Source organism: Muscardinus avellanarius, assembly GCF_963383645.1.
Source record: "Muscardinus avellanarius genome assembly, chromosome: 14".
Taxonomy (NCBI): Eukaryota; Metazoa; Chordata; class Mammalia; order Rodentia; family Gliridae; genus Muscardinus; species Muscardinus avellanarius.
The window spans coordinates 59,501,151-59,523,286 of NC_137800.1; the positions used below are offsets into that span (position 1 = coordinate 59,501,151).

Below are 22,136 nucleotides of genomic sequence, written 5' to 3' on the forward strand. Positions count from 1 at the left end.
TCCATGAAAATAATTTCTATCTTTACCAAACACAAATAACTATAGCTATCCACAAAAGAACCAATTTGAAACAACTTTTAATATTGTGATTGGGTTGTGGATTTGATTTTTTACTTTGAATATAAACGAACCAATTAATTGGTAATGCTTCAAAAGGCCTTTCTAAATAAATGTCAGATGTAAGTCAGTTGAAGGGGACCATAAAAATATCTGCCTAAGGAGGGCTTCCCATAAGCCTTCCTAATTCCGGACTGGAGGTTCTACACAGCAAGGGGCCCCACCCAGACTAAATCCCTCCCAGTCTTCCAGAACCTTCTCAAGCACCTCCCTGAGGAAAGCCATTGTTCACTACTCCAGCTCCCACCCAACACTTTTCTGATCATTTATTTCATTAACACCTGGAGGACACAAATTGGCACTTATTTTTAAATTGCTTTACATAGGTCTTTTCTTTCCAGCTCCCTGATAAACACCATGTTTCATACCTTTTCTGTGTCCTTGCAGTATATAACCCCGTACTTCTATAGAAATGGGTTAATTGATTGATTAGCTACGGGAAGCACCTGAGATGAGGAACAATTAAAAAACAAAGAAGAAAAAAAAAATCCCTGAGTTAACAAACTCAAGGATAATTTATCATGCTCATAATTTATCATGCTCCTTCACAAATAAGAAGACTTTGGACCCTTAACAACTCTGAAAGAAATGGAGGCTGCAATTAGCATCCCTGACTACAAATGCAATAATAAGTTTTAGAAGTTTAAGACACAGTTGTTAAACTAACATGTAGCAGAACCAGGGACAGAATCCCCACCTTAACTCTAAATACATAGGGAATCATGCTCCTGCCTTTGAAAATTTACAGTGAATTAAGCAGCAGACACGTTAGCAAACAGTGTGTTTGTTTGTTTGTTTGTTTTTTAGGAACTGGAGATGGAACCCAGAAACATTATACGGCTAGCCCAAAACTATTTTTATTTATTTATTTTGTGGTACTGGGGATGGAACCCAAGGGCACTCTACCTCCGAGCTACACCCCCAGCCCTATTTTTTTTTTTTTTTTAGTCTTTAATTTTGAAACAAGGTCTCACTAAGTTGCTGAGATCCACACTAAGCAGCTGAAGTTGGACATGAACCTGCGATCCTCTGTCTCAGTCTCCTCCTGTCTGATCCTCAGGATTACAAACCTGTGTTTACTATATACCTGGCTAAATAGAGCGTTTTGATAAGACATGCATCGTTGTTGGGCAGAACCAACCATTAAGCCAATACCCTGTCCAGCACACCAATCTCAACTGTGTATCTACCACTGCACCTAGGAGATGGGGTCTTACCTTGGAATTAGGGTCTTTGCGATGCAACTGGTTAAAACGAGGTAATACTGGATTAGAGTGGGCAAAAATCTATGAACACCGGAAGATTAGCTAGATATGACGAGTAATGGGAGAAACCAATGGGAGAAGAACTGCACCAGCGCTCCTAACTGGGAATTGACTCAGAGGTCCCTGACTCTTCCATGTTCAGAAAGAAGCCCAGAATGCTCCTGTAGACTTAGGAGGCACGGCGGGGATCCAAGCTCACAGGCACTTGCCCACAAGCTGTGCCGAGGGTCAGCTGACCACTACACATCCTTCCCCTGGTGGCAGCAGACCAGAGTGGGCAAAAATGACCCAAGGAGCCATGGTGGTGGCACATGTTTGTAATCCTAGCATTTGAGATTACAGGAGGATCGCAGTTCTCAGACAGCCCCAGCTACTTAGTGAGGCCCTCCACAACTTAGTGAGACCCTGTTTCAAAATAAAGAATAAAAAATAAGGCTGGAGGTGTAGCTTGGAGGTAGAATGCCCCTGGGTTGCATCCCCAGTACCATACAAACACACACACACACACACACACACACACACACACACACACCCCGTTGGCAGGTTCGCTCACTCAAATGTAGGATTGTGCATGCTTACAATGAGCCCCCAAGAGGCCAGTTCAAAGTTTCCTAGTTACAAGCCCCGCCCCCGACACTAAAGCTAGAAAGGACTAGGTAGCTGCTAGGCTTTCGGGGAACCCTCCTTGGCTGAGGGGGTTAATTATCTTCCTTCCTCACCTTACAGTAAACTTGCCTTACAAGCTCTCCACCTCTGCCTCGCTGAGTCCTTAGAGAACCGCAGCGCGCCACAGGCAACTCCCAACTTCCTTGACAAACCGCATCACCGATTCCTTCCAAGAAGGAGAGCGAGCCCATAAAGGAGGGGAGCAAACCCACGGAAGGGGAGGTGAAGATGAAGGTAAATCATCGGTATTCTGTGGCTGCCAGCCAGGACCAGCCCTGCAGCAGTGAGGAGGCTGGCCTGGGGCAGGGGAGGCCCTGCCCACACCCGGCTCAGGCTTGGAGTTGCAGAGGGGGAGAGAATCAATGTCTGCTGCTGTAAGCTGTCCAGCTTCCATGGGTTTGTTTCAGCAGACCTGCCCACGAGCACTAAATCGGAGAAACCTTGCTTGCTGAAACCATGACTCTGGCTGACCGCACCTCAGAAGAGTCCTTCTGTCCTTCACCAGCCTCCAGATACCATAAGCACCGCCCCAGTGACACGCAGTACTCCCTCCAGCAGTCATGTCCTGCTACGTCCCACCAGAGCCACCAGGACCCTCCCTGTGCCAGGCATGTCTGAGGTGGCACCAACCTCACTGTATCCAGGCGCCCTGATCCCTGTGGGGAGGGCTGACATGGCCCCTGGAGTGATCGGGTAGAGCTGGGGGCAGCTCCAGAGAACAATGTCTTTGTTTCCTTTTCTGTTCCCAGCCAGCTCTCTGCCACTCCACAGCTGTGTGACCAAACAGGTTACTTAAATTCTGTTCTGGCTTGCCCCCTGTAGATAAGGACAGTGCCGTTCCTACCTTACACAGGGTTATGAGAATTAACTGTGCTCAGAGCCGGGCGTGGTGGCGCATGCTTGTAATCCCTGCGCTTGGGAGGCAGAGACAGGAGGATCGCGCAGGTTCGAAGCCAGCCGCGCCGCGCTGGTTTAGGAGACCCTGTTTCCAAATAAAAATGTAAAAATAGGTCTGGGAGTGTAGCCCGGAGGTAGATGGGCTTCCAGGAACCCCAATACCACCACAAAAAAAAAAAAAAATAGAATTAACTGTGCTCATGCATGTAAAGCATTTGTGATGCACACAGGAACCACCTGATAAGTGCCAGCTACTAGTATGACTTTACCCAGAACGAAAGGATTCCCTGGCTCTGGACCCAGCTGCACACCAAGGCCCAAAGATAAGACAACTTGCAGCTATGTGAGGAAAGCTTTGGAATAGGATGTGAAGAAGCAGGGCCTGAGCCTTAGCCTGACCAACCTGGACGTGTGTCTCAGTACTTCTCTGGTCCTTGTTTTCACCTTTGTAATAAGAAGGAAGGGCTTGATCACATAGGTTCCTCCCATCCCAGAATATTTGTGTTCTCAGGCTGTATTTAATGGTTCGAACTTAAACGAGGAATGAGGAGTGATGCCCCTCATAAGGCTAACCAAATGCCAGTGTTCCCTTTATTTTATTATTATTATTTTTTTTTTTTTGTGGTACTGGGGGTGGAACCCAGGGGCTTTCTACCTCCGGGCTATACTCCCAGACCTGTTTTCTATTTTATTTGGAAACAGGGTCTCACTAAGTTGCTGAGAGCCTCACTAAGTAGCTGAGGCTGGCTTCGACCTGTGCGATCCTCCTGCCTCAGCCTCCCAAGCGCGGGGATTACAAGCGTGCGCCACCACGCCTGGCCAGTGTTCCCTTTAGAAGAAACTGTGTGTGTGTGCATGTCATCTGGGATTATAGGTGTGTGCCACTACATCCATCATTTACTTAATAGTGACTGGCAAGCGAGGCACAGTGATACACACCTGCAATTCTGGTACTTGGGAGGCTGAGATAGGAGGATTGTAGGTTGGAGGTGGCCAGTCTCAATAACTCAGTGAGATCTCCAGCAACCTAATAAGAACCTGTTTGAAAATCAAAAGGGGTAGGGGTGTAGCTCAGGTAGAATGCCCCTTGGTTCAATCCCCAGAACCAAAAAAGAAAAGAAATAGTCACTGGCAATTTTGATTGGCATTAAATTGTCTTTTCAGAAAAAAAAGAGTAAAACTAAATCACCTCTTTACTTAAAAGTGCTATTTCTTAAACAGATACATTCTCCCCAAAGCATGTGACCTACAGGAAAAAGATACTAAAGGGAGTTAGTGTTGAGAAGCTGAGAAGTGTGGCCAACTAAATGATTTCAGAAGTCCTTTTTGGCTCTAACGCTCAGGGGATTACTGAAAATTTCTCTAAGGCAATCAACTATAACAATTTATTTCACATTTAATTTTACCCTGTGGCCTCAAGGGGAAAATGTCTTCCTCTAAATTTTCAGAGAAAGGAATAGAAGATCTAAATGAAGATTCTAAAGAGTAAAGCTCACAAAGGGGGGATTTTAAAAGCTGAAAATGCCAAAGCAGGAGGCAGAAATGAAATTCATTAAAACAAACCAGCAAAAAAGACAGTGAGGATCTGAAGTAGAAACGGAATGGTGAACTTGGAGAGAAGACACCTCTTCTCTCCAATTCTGGGTACCGGTGGGGCTGCCCTGTGTGCCAGAGAGCCAGGGCAGCCTCAGGTGTGGCCGGCCCGAGAAAAGCCAGGAACAGGTGTGCCCTGTTCTCAGGAGCTCCCAGCTTTCCTGGGAAGTCAAAGCAGGTGTGGATGCTCTACTGGACGAGGTAACGCTGGGATGCAAACCTGTCACCCCACGGCAAGCAGGAAGGGAGGGTAGGAGTGCAGATGCAAGTAGAGGGAGTGCTGTGTTCTTTTGAGAGCACAGGGGCCGGTGGAGAGCATGCTCACAATAGCATGCATGGGGAAGGTGCTGGGTAAACAGTGCTAAACAAATAAGAGCTTGATCATTGAGCCTGATGATAAACCTGTCTGCTAGATAATGTCGCTATCCCATTTCACAGCCCTATGGAAATGAAGCCCACTCAAATGAGAACAGGTGGATGTGACCTCTTCAGAGCTTGCTATGTACCCAGGGAGCTGGCCACTGTCACGTGGGATTGAGAAGACTCAAAGTAACATGAGGAAGCTGTACAGAGGAGCCAGGGGAGCCTGGAGGCTGGCCGTGATTGGAGACCGTCGGCACAGGGAAGTGAAGGAGGCTTAAGGAGAGCAGGGCATCCTGCATTATTGTTTAGGGACACGCACTTGACTTTCTCTGCTTGGCCCCAAATTAGAAGCCAGGACAAGAATTAAGGATGCTGCATTCGGGAGGTGGAGACCAGAGGATCACAGTTCGTGGACAGCCTCAGCTTAGTGAGGCTCTTTGCAACTCAGTGAGACCCTCTTTCAAAAAAATAAAGATTTAAAAAAAGTGCTGGGGTGTAGCTCGGAGGTAGAATGCTCCTGAGTTCCATCTCCAGTACCACAAAAGAAAAAGAAGGAAAAAAAAAGGATGTTGTGGGTCAGATTCTGTCCATTCTGTGTCTCTTTTCATAGGGTGTCATAGGGTTCACTGCGTGGCTTCCTGGGTTGTCACTAGAGACAGTGGTCTGATCACCTGATTCAGACAGTGGTCAGTCTTAGAGCCACCTAAGTCTGATTACTATAGATACTGGGTTGGTTTACAGACTGGTTGCTGCAGGTTGGGAATTGATGATCTATTTTATAAATGATCCAGCCATTGTCCATCTTTATATTCAATCTCTCAATCCTTTCCTGTGAGTCTGTACAAACCAAAGTTGATTCAGATAATTACAACACACACCCTCAGAGCCCCAGAGAAGGGCTGGAGGCGGCTTCTGGCTGTATTAAATCTATCAAAATGCATAATGGAAATGATATAGTCACCTGTGTAGTATACACACAACAGAACAAAAAAAAATCAAGCACAGCCTTCAAAAAGTAAGATTATCTTGTTTCCTTTTCTGTCTACTGTATACTATAATTAATAACTTATAGAAAGGGTTTTAATAAATAAATCATTGGTAGATAAAAGTTTTTAAGAACCTAGGGCGCATCAGAAAAAGAAGTGTTCAAAGGAATTTTTGGTAAGGAGTCCTCACACACCTAAACATCTGCCCATCCATAAACTGTGCCCCAGGTTACTGTCAAGAATGGAGCCTACGTGGGGTGAATCAGGAGTCTGTCCAAAGCAACAAAAACCATGTCCATAATTTGGCAAATACAATAGCAGCCTGAGGCCCCAGGTCATCTTTCTGCTCCAGCCCTCTCTAGAGCTGAGATGAAAGGGAGACATCCTCATTCAAAGATGAGTAGTTAGAGCCAGGTATAGTGGTGCATGCCTGTAATCCCAGTACTTTAGAGATTGAGACAGGAAGATCACAGGTCTGAGGCCAGCCTCAGCAATACAGCGAGACTCTCAGAACCTTAGTGAGACCCTGTTTCAACATAAAAAAGGGCTAGAGGTGTAGCTTGGAGGTAGAATGCCCCTGGGTTCAATTTATGTACCAAAAATGAAAAATAAATAAACCAAGAATGTGAATACTCAGAAAATAACCTGTGTGCAAAAGCTAACTGTCAACTGGCTCAGAACCCCAATGTTTCCTGACCACTTATGATAGGACACTGAATCGCTACTGACTGAATGGATGCAGACACAATTGCTGGCTAGTTTTGAGAAGTAACAAACTAATTCTGTTCAACTAGCTAATGGATCCTCATCTAATGGCAATCGGGGTTCTCCTGCAGCCCCAGGGTGCTGAGGTAACAGGACAGCTGGCCGGGGCTCAGTACCCTGTGGTTGATCAAATTTCTTTGATAGGGAGGCACCTGAGAAATTGGTGTCCTCCCTCCTCCATCTTGTAAGCCAACTCCTACACAAGGCACCTGCCCTGGCAGTACCAGGATCCTTCCCTTACCCTTCCTTTGGCTCTGTGGTTCTCCTGCAAACACATATGGGGTGGGATCATGTCTACTTATGCTGTTAACCTTCTGATACAATGTTAATCTCCTTCACCCTGCTACCAGTTTCTTTAAAGCAATCTCTGTCTTATTTGTTTCCTCGTCTGTTTCAAGGCATAAAGAGTGTGCCTGATATTTTTCTATTTTGTTTAATAGGCACAAAAGCCGAGTGAGGAAAGTGGGAAACCCAGGCTCCTAGAGGTCAATTATTAGCCCAAGGTGCTCAGGCCAAGAACTGACCATTAGATTGGGCCCCGGGTCTTAGAAGCTTGCCAAGTTCTCATGTCCTCTTTTTCCTCCAATGAACTGAAAGTGCTGGTTCTGCTTCTCCCTAGCAGTAAAGACAGCTCCAGAGTGTTCCAGATGAGCCTGTGTATGAATAGCTCATTTCGTGGTGCTAAAGACATGCTTGGGATTTTTTAGGAACCCCAGCCCTGATGCTCGTGACCTTCAGTCACACACGCTCCTCTTTTCTCATATTTTCTCCTATCAGAATCACTCGGGTTCACATTTTATAAGCTTTCTTCAATGATCCTATGTTAATTTTTAATGAGACAAGAGGACAGACATCTGTGAAACGATCACACGCGCAGTTGCTGCAGGGTAACGATTCTGGGCCTGAGCTTCCTCTGCACTCAGAGGGTGAGGAATCCCTGTGTCTAATCTGCAGTGTTTATCAGGAAGGGCCTCTGCAGCTGGCGGATATGAATATTCTACTCATTAGGAAAAGTAACCCCCGCCGGGAGGAAGGGATATTTATTTCATCAGTCTTTGCCTTGGCCTGGATGAAATAAACCCTTTGCTCTGACTTTATAACCTCAAAGCAACTTTCTAATTGTCATTTATCTTCCCAAGTAAATGTTGCCTCCGGGGAAAGGGGGCGCTGATCAAAAAGACTGAGCATTTTTATTTGCAAGATATGAACAGTGTTCATGATAAATTAACAAACTGACATTCTGTTCTACACAACAGAGGAAAAACAAAACATGTAAAAGGCAAAACATCTAATATTTCTGACAGGTCTGCCCCCAGGTCTTGTCTTCCCAGCGCGTTGACCTTTGACAGCCCTTGTCTCCTGTCACCCAGCCCTGCTCTGCCCTGGCACCTCTGTGCATTCCCTCTGTGGTCCTGGAGCAATAGCATCAAAAAGCCTTCCAATATTGGCAAGTTCTGGCAAGAAAGAAAAAACGAACAGGCTTGCATATATGTAATACATTCTGTCATGTTGAAGAAGTGTTTCTGCTAGCTTTGCTATCATTCTGGTCCTGCCTACAATTCTTCCGCCTGCAAAGCCCTTAGTAAACAGAACCCATCACCTGAGAAAAACACGTGGCAGCAGATACTCACGTTCTCCGACCTGAGCCTCTTGGCAGGACACCCGCCATCCCTGGGGTGAAGCATGTAATAGAGTCGGACTTTGCTTGCATGTTTTCGACTCTGGAAAGTAAAAGCAAAAGAGATATATTGTATAAGAGAAGACAGTTTTAAATCCTTTGAAACGTAGCCAGTGACCACCACAAATGCACAGAAGTACTTTCCATTGAAAACACTTCCTCTTGCTTCTGTGAGTTGTTCAGGATATAGTGTCAGATAGATTAAATGGCCGGCCCAAAGCTATCAAACCGATATAATTTTAGGATAAGTAAAACACACACACACACACACAGTAAGGAAGAAAAGTAAAAGACACACACACACACACACACACACACACACACACAGTAAGGAAGAAAAGTAAAAGCATTGGGACCATTCAGCCTTGAGTGGACAATGCATTTGATTGTCCTCAAAAATAAGACAGGTAAGCAAAGGAAATAATATAAGGATTAACTGTGAAGAAGAGAAGAGAAGCAAGAAACTTTCTCTGGCTCTCCCTCTACCTACCTCAGAGAACAGAGCAGAGGCCTCCCTGGGTACCCAGCAGGCACAGCACCCCCTAAAGAAGCCCTTTCTTCGGGTTCTCCCAAGCCAAAGCCTGGTCTCTTAACTAGCTCTCAAGAGGAGTTCTCTGAGGTCAGATATCATGAACAAACAAGAGACAGGGATGTGATTCTGGGGCTGAGCAGAGCCCATACTACCTGCAAGCTGGGAGATGCTGGTGAAGGAATGAATCCACCCCCACCCACGGAAATTTGCAGGGTTGCAGATTCTAGCTGTGCCAGCTGGTCTGTGGCCAGCATGGAGAAACTGATCCCTTCTTGGTCCCATCTTTCCTCTGTTCTTTTGCTTATTAGACAGCCCAACCTGAACTTCCATCGTTTTTAACTTGCAAGTTCTCTCAAAGGCAGAATGACAGGGTAAAAAAGTAAGGCCCTATTTCAAAATAAAATATAAAGCTGGGCATGGTGGCACACACACCTATAATTCCAGTACTCAGAGGGCTGAGACAAGAGGACCTCAGATTCAAAGCCAGCCTCAGCAATTTAAGGAGGCCCTCAGCAACTTAGTGATGCACTATTTTTAAAAAGGGGAGGGTGAGGGTGTAACTTGGACATAGTAGAATGTCCCTGGGTTCAATCCTAACTACCAGAAATAAATAATAATAAATAAAATTTGGCTGGGGCTGTAGCTCAGAGGTAGAGTGTTCGTGGGTGGGAGGAAGAGAGGAAGGGAAGAAGGGAGGAAGAAAAGAAGGAAGGAAGGAAGGAAGGAAGGAAGGAAGGAAGGGAGGAAGGAAGGGAGGAAGGGAGGAAGGGAGGAAGGAGAAGGAAAGAAGGAAGGAAGGAAGGAAGGAATTCAGAAGTTCAGATTTCTAGTTCCAGCTATATCACTTGTTAGCTGTGAGATGTCAGATCATTTGCTGACTGGAATGTCCAAAGGAGTCTGATTTTCTCCACATACAAGATGAATACGATGACATTTATCAGACTTGCATTGAGAATCAAATGAGACAGTGTTGGTGAAAAGTGTAATTCCCAAAGTCTAAAACATTTCCTGCAATTGGCTGTGCCATTTCCAAACTCTGAGTTCACTGCTTCCTCATCCCAAGTGCTTCCCTGTCCTTGACCTGCATATGTTCTTCTTGTTTTCAAGATCTTTGTTCCACTTTGCCTTTACTTACAGTTGTGGTCTAGCCAATCTCATTGGGGATGGTTTATTTTTATGGCTCAGCTACAAAGACAGTGATTTTTATATTTTCTTTCTTCCTTTTATTTATTATTTATTTATCTATTTATTTATTTATTTTGCGGTACTGGGGACTCAACCCAGGGACATTGTACCTCCAAGCTACACTCCAGCCCTAATTTTTAATCTTTTTATTTTTGAAACAAGGTCTCATTGAGTTGCGAAGAGCCTTGCTAAGTAGTTGAGGCTGTCGGTGAACCATGATCGGTGAACCATGATCCTCCTGTCTCTGCCTCCTGAATGCTAGGATTACAAGCGTGCACCACCACACGCCACCACACCTGGCTTCTTTATTCTTTTTTTCCTCTCACTGTCTCTAGTATTGGAGGCATTCTATGTTTGAGCTACATCCCCAGCCTTTTTAGTGATTGATTGATTTTAAAACAGAGTCTTACTTAATTGCTGAGGCTGGCCTCAAACCTATGATCCTCCTACTCAGCTTCCTAACTACTGGGATTACAGGAGAACCTCACCACACCCCTCTGGCACAGGATGATTACTAGAGAACACACAGAAGTTGCATCTTGTTTACAGGATATATCGTAAATCTTTTCTGGACGGCTTTCCTCATTTGTCACTTTTTAAATTCTTTTATTCTGCCTAGAGCAAGAAGGTCTCTTAACAGACCCTGGACACTTTTTAAGGCCTTTTAATTGGGTTTAAAAGTCCTAATGGAAATAAGAAAATTTTACAGACGTATAAAAGTCCTGAGGTGTGATTTGAAATAAGAATGTCAACACTTGTGGCTATTTCTAAGTTCCAAAGTAGATTTTAATCAAGGTTATCTGTTTTTTTTTTTTCTTTTGTCTTTTTTTGGCTTGGAAGATGGATAGGACAGAGACATCTCTGCGAATGAATGTCAGATAATTCAACATCATTGTTCAGTTTCTGCAGGCTTTTTTTTTTTTGAGACAATACAGACTGCTTTCTTTTTGCAAATAAACATGCTGATTTCTAAAATCCATATACATTACTACCATTTCATTGGCGTTTTTGGAGGCAGGTTAATGGTAACATTAGGAACTCTGCTACAGCTAAAAGAATAAAAAGGAGCATTTAAAAACCTGAAAGATGTTGAGCATAGATGCAGAGCCTGGGCTGGTGAAAAAGCAAGCATAGCCAGTAATTGCTGAAGAGACAAAGTGGTACCCATGTGAGCTCAAACATGGCTGAAGTGGATTTTCAATTTTGCATTTGTTATCACCAAGGAAATTCTCCTAGAGGCTCCTACATCATCAATCTACTGAAAGCCCTGGATTCCCAGAGAACAAAATTATGGCAAAATTGGAAATCTCATAATACAGCTGGTTTTGTGACTGGCATTTTTTCTTCTCTGAAGGATTGCATTTCTTTTCAAAAGAGTTTCTAGCAAAGGCAAAGTTCACTGAGTTCTTTAATTCCAGTTTCAGGAAGCTAGTATAAACCCATTAGCAGAAAAGAAAAAGCAAATAAATGACACCTCATCTGTAAAGCCATTAGTGATGAGAGAGGTTGGGATTTGAGGCTTATTAGCAATTTTGATAGTCACCGGCCTCTTTCTCCAGCCATTTTCTTGGTTCAGCCATCTCTGATTTTGGTGGATAAAGAAATGACTGATAGAGCAGCTCTCTTGTCTAAGGTGAAGAGAGATGGAGTGTCTGAATACTCCTGTGGGAAAGTGTGATGTCGGTGGCCCTATTTATTCCTTAGAGCCCCCACCAGGGCTTCTCCCCTCCCACTGCTTTCTCTGGATTGCCTGAGCCAGGTCTGATGTCTTCTCTGCCTACAAGCCAACCCTGGCTTCCAGCAGGAAGTAAAAATACTGCAGATAGTCCACCTCTTAGTGCAGATAGAGGAGTTGCCTGTCCAGATACACTGTTTCAAATCCAAAGCTGCTTCCAGATTGATGAAGGGAAGTGGCTCCCAGCCGACTGTCCCTGAGCCACAATTCACCCTGCCTCCAGCCCAAAGGGCCAGCACCGCCAGTGTGATAGTTTGTCTGGTGTGGCCCCCTGAAAGCCCATGTGCTGAAGGCACGATCCACAATGTGGCAAGGGTCAGAGGTGGGACTTTCAGGGAAGATTAGATCATAAGGGAGGGCTCTGACCTCATCAAATAAATTAATTCACTGATAGGCTGAATGGACTACACTGGACACCACATCCCTCTGTTCTTATTCATTCTCTCTCCTTCCTCTCCTCTCCTCTCCTCTCCTCTCCTCTCCTCTCCTCTTCTCTTCTCTTCTCCCTCCCTCCCTCCCTCCCTCCCTTCCTCTCCCTCTCCCTTTCTGCCATGATGTTGTGACTTACCTCATGCCCAGAACCATGGAGTTGGCCACCCATGAACTGAACCTTTAAAACCATGAGACAAAATAAATCTTTTCTTATAAATTGATTTTTCTGGTTCCTTTAGTCACCATGACAAAAGGCTATCACAGCCACTGAGCCCTGCCCTCCCTTTGGGGCCACCTCTTCCTCAAAGCAAGATGTCCTGGTCTGCTTCAGTTGAACTCCTTTACCTCCTACCTACCAGAAACTTTTTGAAATTTGCCACCGTAATCTCACTGCTTTCCATTTATTCTAAGAAAGCAAACAAACAACATCCTTACAACGAGAAAGTCAAAATTAAATGAGAGCAATGGCGTTCACTGTAGCATTGCCTAAATTTGAAGGAAAAACCCACGGGACACAACTGCATGCTCAGCAATAGACTGGTTAGCACTGCTGCCGTGGAGAGCCCTCGTGGTAAGCAGAGAAGAGAAGAATGCCAAACGCAAAACTGCTAAACTCAAAACCACATATGCTCTGATTACAATAACATAAATGTTTGTAGCGGGGTGTGGTGGTCTATGACTACAATCCCCACACTTAGAGGCTGAGACAGGAGGATCACAGGCTCAAGGCCAGCCTCAGAAACTTAGCAAGACCCTTAGCAAATAGAAAGACCTTGTTTCCAAATAAAAAATAAAACAGCTGGGGATGTAGCTCAGACGTAGAAGCCTTCTGGGTTCAACCCCCAGTGCCAAAAACAAACAAACAAAAAGTTTGTAAGTATATCAAGAAGTGAAAGGAAAAAGGAGAAAAGATTTTTTTGTTAGACTGAGTATGGTTTTCATTTTTATAACAAATTTTTCTATAATATAAACATAACGATAACTTTACAATGGCAAGCCATGGTGGTAAGTCTACACTAATCATACTTTTTACCCACAATTATGATAATAAATAAAAAGCAAGACAGATGTGGAATGCTTTTAGTGGTGCCATAACCAACTGTTTCCATCTACTCTTGTTAATGGCTTATTAACAACCAAAATATATATTTTCTTCAGTGAAGTATTTAGTATTGGATGAACTGTCTTAATCCAAGCACAGTACATGCAACTTCAGTGTGTGTGTGTGTGTGTGTGTGTGTGTGTGTGTGTACGCTCGTGTGCGCACGTGCGTGTGTGGTACTGGGGAGTGAACTCAAGGACATTCTACCTCTGAGCTGTACCCTCAGTTCTATTTTCTTTTTTCTATCCTGAAACAGGATCTTACTAAGTTGTTGACGGCCTCACTAAATTGCTGAGGCTGGCCTCAAACCTGTGATTTTCCTGTCTTGGCCTCTCAAGTACTGGGATTACAGGTGTGCACCATCATACCCAGCTGCAACTTAAAATTTTAAAACTTTATTTTGGTACATACAAATGCTACAGTAAATATGCGTGCTTTTCACAATATGATGACTCTCCATATCCGTATGTGTACGTAGACTCTGGGACACGGAAGCTGGTGCTGTCCATGCAGCTACACAGAGAGGGCTGGGGGAGACGCACACCATCCACAGACTCCATGTCACCCAAACAGACAAAGTCAAAAGAAAGCCCTTGCCACTTTTGCAAAGACTTCCTAATACTAAAATTCATACTGCTTTAAAAAATACAAAATGACAAATTGCCAAGTGAAAGACAACTTAAGGAGAAAAAAGTCAAAACAACAACCCACATTTTAAATGTATTACAAAGTTCAGAAGGGGGGGAAAAAAAAAAAGACAATCTCCTTAAGGAGAATGTCATGAAAAAGAAGTAGCAACCTCTTCCAATTGCACAGAGTCAATCCCAGGCTCTTTCCTGCATTCATATTTGCATTTTGAGCAAAAGTTATTACTTTCACTCAAACCACATCAAGTTTAAGCTTCCCAGATAGGTCAGAAATTTTCAACTCTTCCATTTTAATTAAAGTCTCTGGCCCCAGTCTTGGGCATTGTGCAGGGTCAGACCTATCTGAAGATTAGTTTCTTTTGTTGAAACAATCTCTTGGCACTCAAAAAAAAATTGTCTAAAGTGGAAATTCAGGCCAGCCTTCTCTTGGGGGGATGAAGAACAAACCTCTATTTCAGATGGATTGCTGTGAAAGAAGGGGGCAAAGCACATAAAAATAGAATGCTTTGTGCTCACCTAAATAACCATCTTCCATTATCACACATGCCTTAAAAAATTCACAACTCACATTTGCTTCCAACAAGGCTACTGGTTTCTGGTATTATAAAATGTAGATAACAAAGCGAGTTCGTATTTGCATAATGCTTGCTTCAAGCAGTCTTCAAAGCCCTTGCACATTTATCATCTCATTTCATCCTCAAATCACAGTTGCGAGGCTGGCAGGAGAGGTGTTATCTCAAATAAGCTTCCCTATCCATTCCTGATTTCCTAGATAAGTCTCCTAGCCTCTTACTTCATCATAGGCATCTAATTATACCTCTTCCAGAAACCAGCTAAAATAAGCCAAGGACTTCAAGGAAAAGGGAGAACCTGGAACAGACTGACACTATAGAAGAGAGATAGGACGGGCCACCACTTTTGAGGTCTTTTTACTCATTTAAGGTAAAGAGAAACCAGCTAGAGAAAGGACAACAAAGCCCAAAGTCTAACTGGCTGAAATACCCAGGACATCCCTGGCTGATGTGAGGCTGGGGCTCCCTCGCACATGGTGGAAGGAGAGGCTGTCCTGGCAGAACCCCAGCTGAGCTTCCATTATGGAGGGCCTGGGGAGTGAGCCCTGAAAACCTTGCAGCAACACCACCCTGGGAAGTGCAGTTAAAAGCAGACAAACCAAAGAGAAAGGCACAGGGGAGCCAGCGATTCCTTCTCAAGAGTGGGGCTTCCCCCACATACCCATCTTCCCTGATCATTACCACCAGGAGAAGGTTAGGTACAGACATGCCCTGTACGAAAGATGGGCCAACTAGAAAAAAGAAAGGAGAAAAAGAGTTCCTAAAGAAAGACTTCAACAACACAGAGAAAGAGGAGATAAAACTCCCCTGAAGGAACTGCCCAAGGCCCCACGTTGCAAGCCTCCTGCTCAGGCTCCTGGACTATGGCAATTGTCTGTAATCCATTCCTGGAGCTGAAATTGGACCAGAAGATCCCAAAAGGATTCAGGTAGACTGTATATGGGCTCAAGGCTACCCACATATAGCAGACCATGTGGCAGGCCTTAATAACCTATTCTGCCGGGTATGAGTGGCACCATTTTAAAACTGTGTATTATACAGGAAGACTTTTTACTTTAAATTAATTAATTTATTTATATATCTTGTGATACTGGGGATTGAACTGGGCATTTTACCTCCGAGCTATACCCCCAGCCCTATTTTTATTCCCTATTTTGAAACAGGGTCTCACTAAGTTGCAGAGGGCTTCACTTAGTAGCTGAGGGTGGCCGTGAACCCAGATCCTCCTGTCTCAGCCTCCAAAGTGTTGGGATTACACATTGTGCCACCATGCCTGGCTAGGAAGACTTTTGATTTGGGGGCAGTACTAGGCATCAACCCTGGGGCTTGCACTTGCTGGACAATGGTCTAGCACTGAGCTGTACCCCCAGCCCAAGGATGACTTTTGAAAAACTCTCAAACAAGATAAATCAAGCCATTCTTTTTAATGCACTTGCTACAATAAATAGAAAAGGTTGCAAATGATACACGTTTTGTGCCATTTAAGTTAAGAAAATATGGACGGAGGGTAAAAGCTAAAAACTGAGATAAGAGAATTGAGATGAGATGAGATGATAGTGTCTGAGTTAATAAACTAAGAAAATGAAGAATATCATAGCTTAATTTTGAAAGCCTTTCACAGCAGCTCAAGTGCATAATCAACACTGAAGATCTGTGTAGAAGTCAAATAGAGATAACTTCTAGAATGAAGAGTAATGGATAAAGAAGTAAAAAATATGAAACTGGAGAACTTAGAAAAGATCAGAACATACAGAGTGTGGCTTTAGTGGCAGAATGAATAAACAAATAAATGAAATAGGAGAGCCCAAAAATAGACCCAATAATTTGAGACCAAAAAGAAAATTAAGAAAATAAATCTAACATTGGCACTGGAAATTTCTAAACCACAAAACAAAAAAAAGAACTAATAAATAATAAATACAGATGTAAAAAACTGACTTTTGTTCATTCAGCCTAAAATATACACATGTAAAAGGTACCCAACAAAGTAGTTTCAAAAAATATTTGCAACATGTTAAAAAAAAAAGTTTTAAGACCTTTAAGTTAGAGTGTTCTCACAAATTTGTAAAGAAAAATGCAATATTAAAATAAGCAAAAATATAATCAGGAATTAAGAAACATTCATCTAAGTTCTTACAATTTTAAAATTAAAAAATATATTTGTACTCAGGATTGGCAAGGATATGCTTATCAGTATTGGTGAAGATGGAGAAAAATTGCTCTTCTTTCCATATTCAACAGGCATGTAAATTGTCACAAGCTTCCTAAATGGAAATTTTGCAATATATATCCAAAAGGTACCATACTTACTTGAAACAACAATTCTGTCTGGAATTTTTTAATTTTATTTATTTATTTTTTTACAATACTGGGGATGGAACCCAGGGGCATTGTACCTCTGAGCTACATCCCTAGCACTATTTTTTACTCTTTATTTTGAAACAAGGTCTCACTGAGTTGCAAAGGACTTCACTAAGTAGTTGAGGCTGTTTGTGAACCATGATCCTCCTGTCTCAGCCTCCCAAATGCTGGGATTACAAGTGTGCGCCACCATGCATTAGAGACATGTATTGCCATTGATTTGTAACAGTGAAGATGGAAAAATAGTTCAATGCCTTAAGACAAGAGGATTAAATATTGTTATATATCTATACAATAGATTGCCAAACAGCCATCATCAGGAAGAATATTATTCAATGACATGAAAAATATATATGAAGTAATAATAAATAAAAGAAAAGTTTCAGGCCAGTATATAAAGGATGCCAAACTTTTTTTTTTTTTTTTTTTTTTTTTTGGTGGTACCGGAGGTGGAACCCAGAGGCATTCTACTTCCGGGCTATACTCCCAGACCCATTTTATATTTTATTTGGAAACAGGGTCTCACTAAGTTGCTGAGAGCCTCACTAAGTAGCTGAGGCTGGCTTCGAACCTGCGCAATCCTCCTGTCTCTGTCGCGCGCAGTGACGACTCTTACACGATCTTCCTCAAGCAGTTTTATTACCCCAGGTTCTTGTACAGTTCCCGCAAATCTTCTTCCCGTAAATCTTCTCTTCTCTCTCTCCCCCCAGAAATCTTCCCCTTATATAGAGCCCAACAGCCAATCAGCAGACTGTTCACGTGCACAACTCATGGCAACAGCCAGTCCATTGGCTGTTGCCCTATGGCATGCGGTGTTCCCGTGTATCTCATGCTCTTGTCGTCACTTCCTGAAAGCTGTTTACCACCTAAGTGCTCTGGGGAAGATTTCCGCTCAGCGCCATCTTAGCTCTCGGACTTACTGGCTGATGGGCGGGGCCCGTCACAGTTCCCCCTTTTTTGTTTTTTCAGACAGGAGAGGACAGAGGACTCAACCCCTGTATGTTTGGAAGGGGCTTCTAGGCCCACCACCTTTTGCCAGGGACGGGACAAGAATCAGTGGCAACCCGTATGCAGTTGAGCATGCCCTCCTCGGGATGCACCCTCCCGGGGTCCCGAGTGCAGTCCTAGCTGGCATCCTGTCATTAAGACTTTCCCATCGCCGCAAGCCATATTTGAGGGGATTGTCCCAACTCCATGGCTGCAAATGCCTGAGCTATGAGCACTTGATCTGTAGCGCGCTGACGGATTAGTTTTCTAAGACAGTAGAGACATAAGATACACAGTAAGACCAGACAAAGACCAAGAGCACCCAGTCCAGCCCACTCTTTTAAATGACGAGCTGCTTGTTGGATCCAGGACATCAAGGTGCGGGCCATCACCGGGTCAACTTGAGTAGTATTGGTTTTGATGATCTCCAACCGCAACCGTCTTGTCAAATTGTCAAATTTCGATGACCGGTTATCTGTAGGATATGCAGAAAGCTCGCAAGAAAGATTAGCGGCAATAGACGCGTTATCATTAATCATGACAAGGGGAGCTAAATCCGTGCAACTGCCATTTATCCCACAAAGAAGCCACAGATCAAATGGGTTAGAATGAAAGGCCATGGTCAGGCTCTGATAAGTAAAATTATAACCTGCAAAAGTAGAATTTGCTCCTGTGCCAATTTTAAGGGGAAAAGGTAAAAGGATTAAGCGGGGAAGAACTTGAGCAGAATGACTCAAAGGCAATAGAAAAGAAAAACAGTCAAAAGCCCCCATTGTGGATCACTTCCTATCCTTGGAATTCCACAGTATCATGGTCCCCAAAAGAATCAGTCGATGGCTCATCATCCTTTTGTTTCACCAGACGAGTCAGCCGCTCTGGAACCCAGACAGGATCGGCGCCGTTCTGTGGAAACACACAAACAGAGCCTCTGGCCCATGTGAGCACTGGGTCAGGTCCCCTCCATTGCCCTGTGAGGGCATCCTTCCAACGCACGAAACCCTGGCTCGTACCCGAGGGGGCAAAATGACGATCGGCAGCAGTCTTGCCATTGACATCTAATTGCAAAAAATTCAAAGTAAAAAGGGCTAAGGATAGGCGCTGCTTCGGTTTCATATTGGTTCCAATTCCCTCTTTTTGTTTTATCAAGCATTCTTTAAGAGTACGATGGGCGCGTTCCACAATACCCTGTCCCTGAGGGTTGTACGGAAGGCCATGCTTTAGAGTTATTCCCATCTGTGAACAAAAAGATGTGAATTTTTGGGAAGTATAAGCCGGGCCATTATCAGTTTTTATTTCTTTAGGCATATTCCATGCTGCCCAGGCCTCAAGGCAATGATTGACGACGTCATGTGCCTTTTCCCCGGCATGAGCAGATGCATGAATAATTCCAGAGACAGTATCTATGGAAACATGGATATATTTCAATTTTCCAAATTCAGATATGTGAGTTACATCCATTTGCCAGAGATGTAGAGGGAGCAAGCCTCGTGGGCAAATGCCCACATGTGAGGGGTGTAAAAAAGGGGCACAGGCATTACAGGTTTTTACAATTTCCCGAGCCTGATGTCGAGGGATTTTAAATCGCTGTTGTAATGTTTTAGAATTTACATGATATTGACGGTGAAATGCCTGTGCCTGTTGCATTTGAGTAAGAGAAAAAATCATATGTATCTTGGTGAGTTTATCTACTAGATCATTTCCATATGTAATAGGGCCAGGTAATCCAGTATGTGCCCTAACGTGCTGGATAAAGAATGGTGTCTTTCTTAAATGTATATAAATCTGGATTTGGCTAGCCATAGAATGAATAGGAGTATGTAAAGAGAGTTGACCCGCGCATTCAAGCGATCTAACCAGATTAACCACATATTGTGAATCTGATAATAAATTGAAAGGAGAAGAAACTCTCTTAAAAATTTCTAAAACAATATTTAATTCAACCAGTTGTGGAGAGGTATGTGAATATTGGATGATAACAGGATCGCTTCCCTCTATTAGGTAGGCCCCCACACCAGTTTTGGATCCATCAGTAAAAATGTTAATTGCATTAGCTACAGGTTTGTTTTTAGTGACCAATGGGAAAATGAGAGGATGTTCCAGAACAAAATGTAACAATGGATCTTTGGGAAGATGATTGTCTATTTCACCACTGAAAGAGCACATAAGTATAGCCCAATCATCAATAGTGGCTACCAGCGTTTGTACTTGCAGAGCAGTGTACGGTACCACCAGCTTATCGGGCGTTCTGCCAAAGTGTTGGATGCACTGCTGAATGGCTTTAAGGGCAAGGCTTGCTACACTGGTGGGATAATATTCAACTACCTTTTGAGGGGAGACTTTGGGGTGAATCCAAAGAAGGGGTCCTTGTTGCCAAAGAACACTAGTAGGCTGTTTTTCAGTGGCCAGGATACAAGCCCATAATGGCTGTCCAGGGGTCACTCGACGGAGAGACGCTTTCGTAAGTGCTTGTTCTACTAATTGTAACGCATGGCGGGCCTCATCGGTAAGGACGCGAGGAGAATCTAATTGAGGATTGCCTACGAGCAGATTATATAAAGGTTTCAAGGCATGGTTAGGAATTTGTAAAAAGGGTCGAACCCAATTAATGTCTCCCAACAGTTTTTGGAAATCATTGAGGGTTTTTAATTGATCAGTGCGGATGATTAATTTTTGAGGCAGGACTGCATGGGGGAGAACAATGTTGCCAAGAAAGTGTATATTTTCTCCTCTTTGTACCTTTTCTGAGGCGATGAATAATTGATGAGTTTCCAAAATCTTTACAAGGTGACAATAAGCCTCCTCAAGTATGGAGGGATTTTTTGTGGTTAACAAAATGTCATCCATGTAATGAATACACCGAATTTCTGGAAATTTGGTTTTTACGGGCTCAAGAGCACTATTTACATATAATTGACAGAGGGTAGGGCTATTGGCCATTCCTTGTGGGAGGACCACCCATTCATATCTACTGTCAATTTCCTCTTGATTAATAGAGGGAACAGTAAAAGCAAAACGAGGAGTATCCGCAGGATTTAAAGGGATGGAGAAAAAACAATCTTTTATATCTATGCTGATAAGTGGCCACTCCTTCGGAATAGCAGAGAGGAGTGGAAGCCCTCGTTGGACTGGCCCCATAATCTGCATTTGGCTATTTATGGCTCGGAGGTCGTGTAATAACCTCCATTTTCCAGATTTTTTCTTTATCACAAAAATCGGGGTATTCCAAGGAGAGGTGGATGGCCGGATATGGCCTAACTGTAATTGCTCTTGTACTAATTTCCTTGTTACTTCAAGCTTTTCACGGGAGAGAGGCCACTGAGGAACCCATACTGGATCTCCCGTCTTCCAGGTAATGGGAATTGCCTCCTCAGTGGCTACTGCACAAAACCCAGTTCCTCGCGACCACTCTTTTCTTTAGTAGGAATTGGGCTTTTACGTCCCTGGAGGTGTTTTCCCAGCCCGTAGGAAGGGTGGTAGCCCTGGCGAAGGAGAATATTATGGGCTTGGGGGAAATAAGATGTATTTTGTAAGGAATATCCCATGTCCACTAATAAATCTCTTCCCCAGAGGGAAACTGGCAGCTCCAGCACATAGGGTTCAAACTGCCCCTTATGTCCCTCCTGATCTTTCCAATGTAAAGCCCTAGCACTGAGGTCAGGGGTTTTAGCATAACCCAAACCTCTAAGTTCTCCGGTAGCCTTTTGAGTGGGCCATGAAGATGACCAATCTTTACAGGCGATGACACTTTTATCTGCCCCAGTATCTAAAAGTCCTAGGATTTGCTTGCCTTCCACGTCCAAGGTTATCAAGGGACGAGTTCCCATATCAAAGGCAAGAGATATTAACTCATTTCCTGAAGAACCGAACCCACCAATACCGCGTCGTCCCTCTGCTGAAGGAAACATACCATGTAGACTGGGAAGCAAAAGTAACTGTGCCACTCTATCCCCAGGGGAAATGGCAACGATACCCCGGGGCGCTGAAACCATCACTTTGATAATACCGGTATAATCCTCATCTATAACCCCCGGATGGACTACAAGTCCTTTCATGGTAGAGGAAGACCTTCCAAAAAGTAAGCCAACAGAATTAGGTGGCAGAGGACCTTGAAAATCTGTTTCAATAATTTGAACCCCCATTTGTGGCGTTAATACCAGCCTGGAGGTGGCACAGAGGTCCAATCCTGCCGAACCTGGAGTGGCTCGCCGGACTGTTCCGGAGGCTGTAAATTGGGCCACTGAGGTGGCTGTGTC

The 22,136-nt window shown here is 43.8% G+C and overlaps 1 protein-coding gene across 1 annotated transcript in view; it reads right to left on the minus strand.

Annotated features, from left to right (window-relative positions):
• The window catches only part of ZMAT4 (zinc finger matrin-type 4), a gene marked incomplete at both ends in the record, with an annotated part of 291,890 nt that overhangs the window by 213,979 nt on the left and 55,775 nt on the right, over positions 1–22,136 (minus strand). The window contains one exon of the mRNA XM_080709698.1: positions 8,284–8,373. Within this exon, the coding sequence (XP_080565824.1) occupies positions 8,284–8,373 (90 nt within the window). The remainder of the gene's footprint in view (positions 1–8,283; positions 8,374–22,136) is intronic.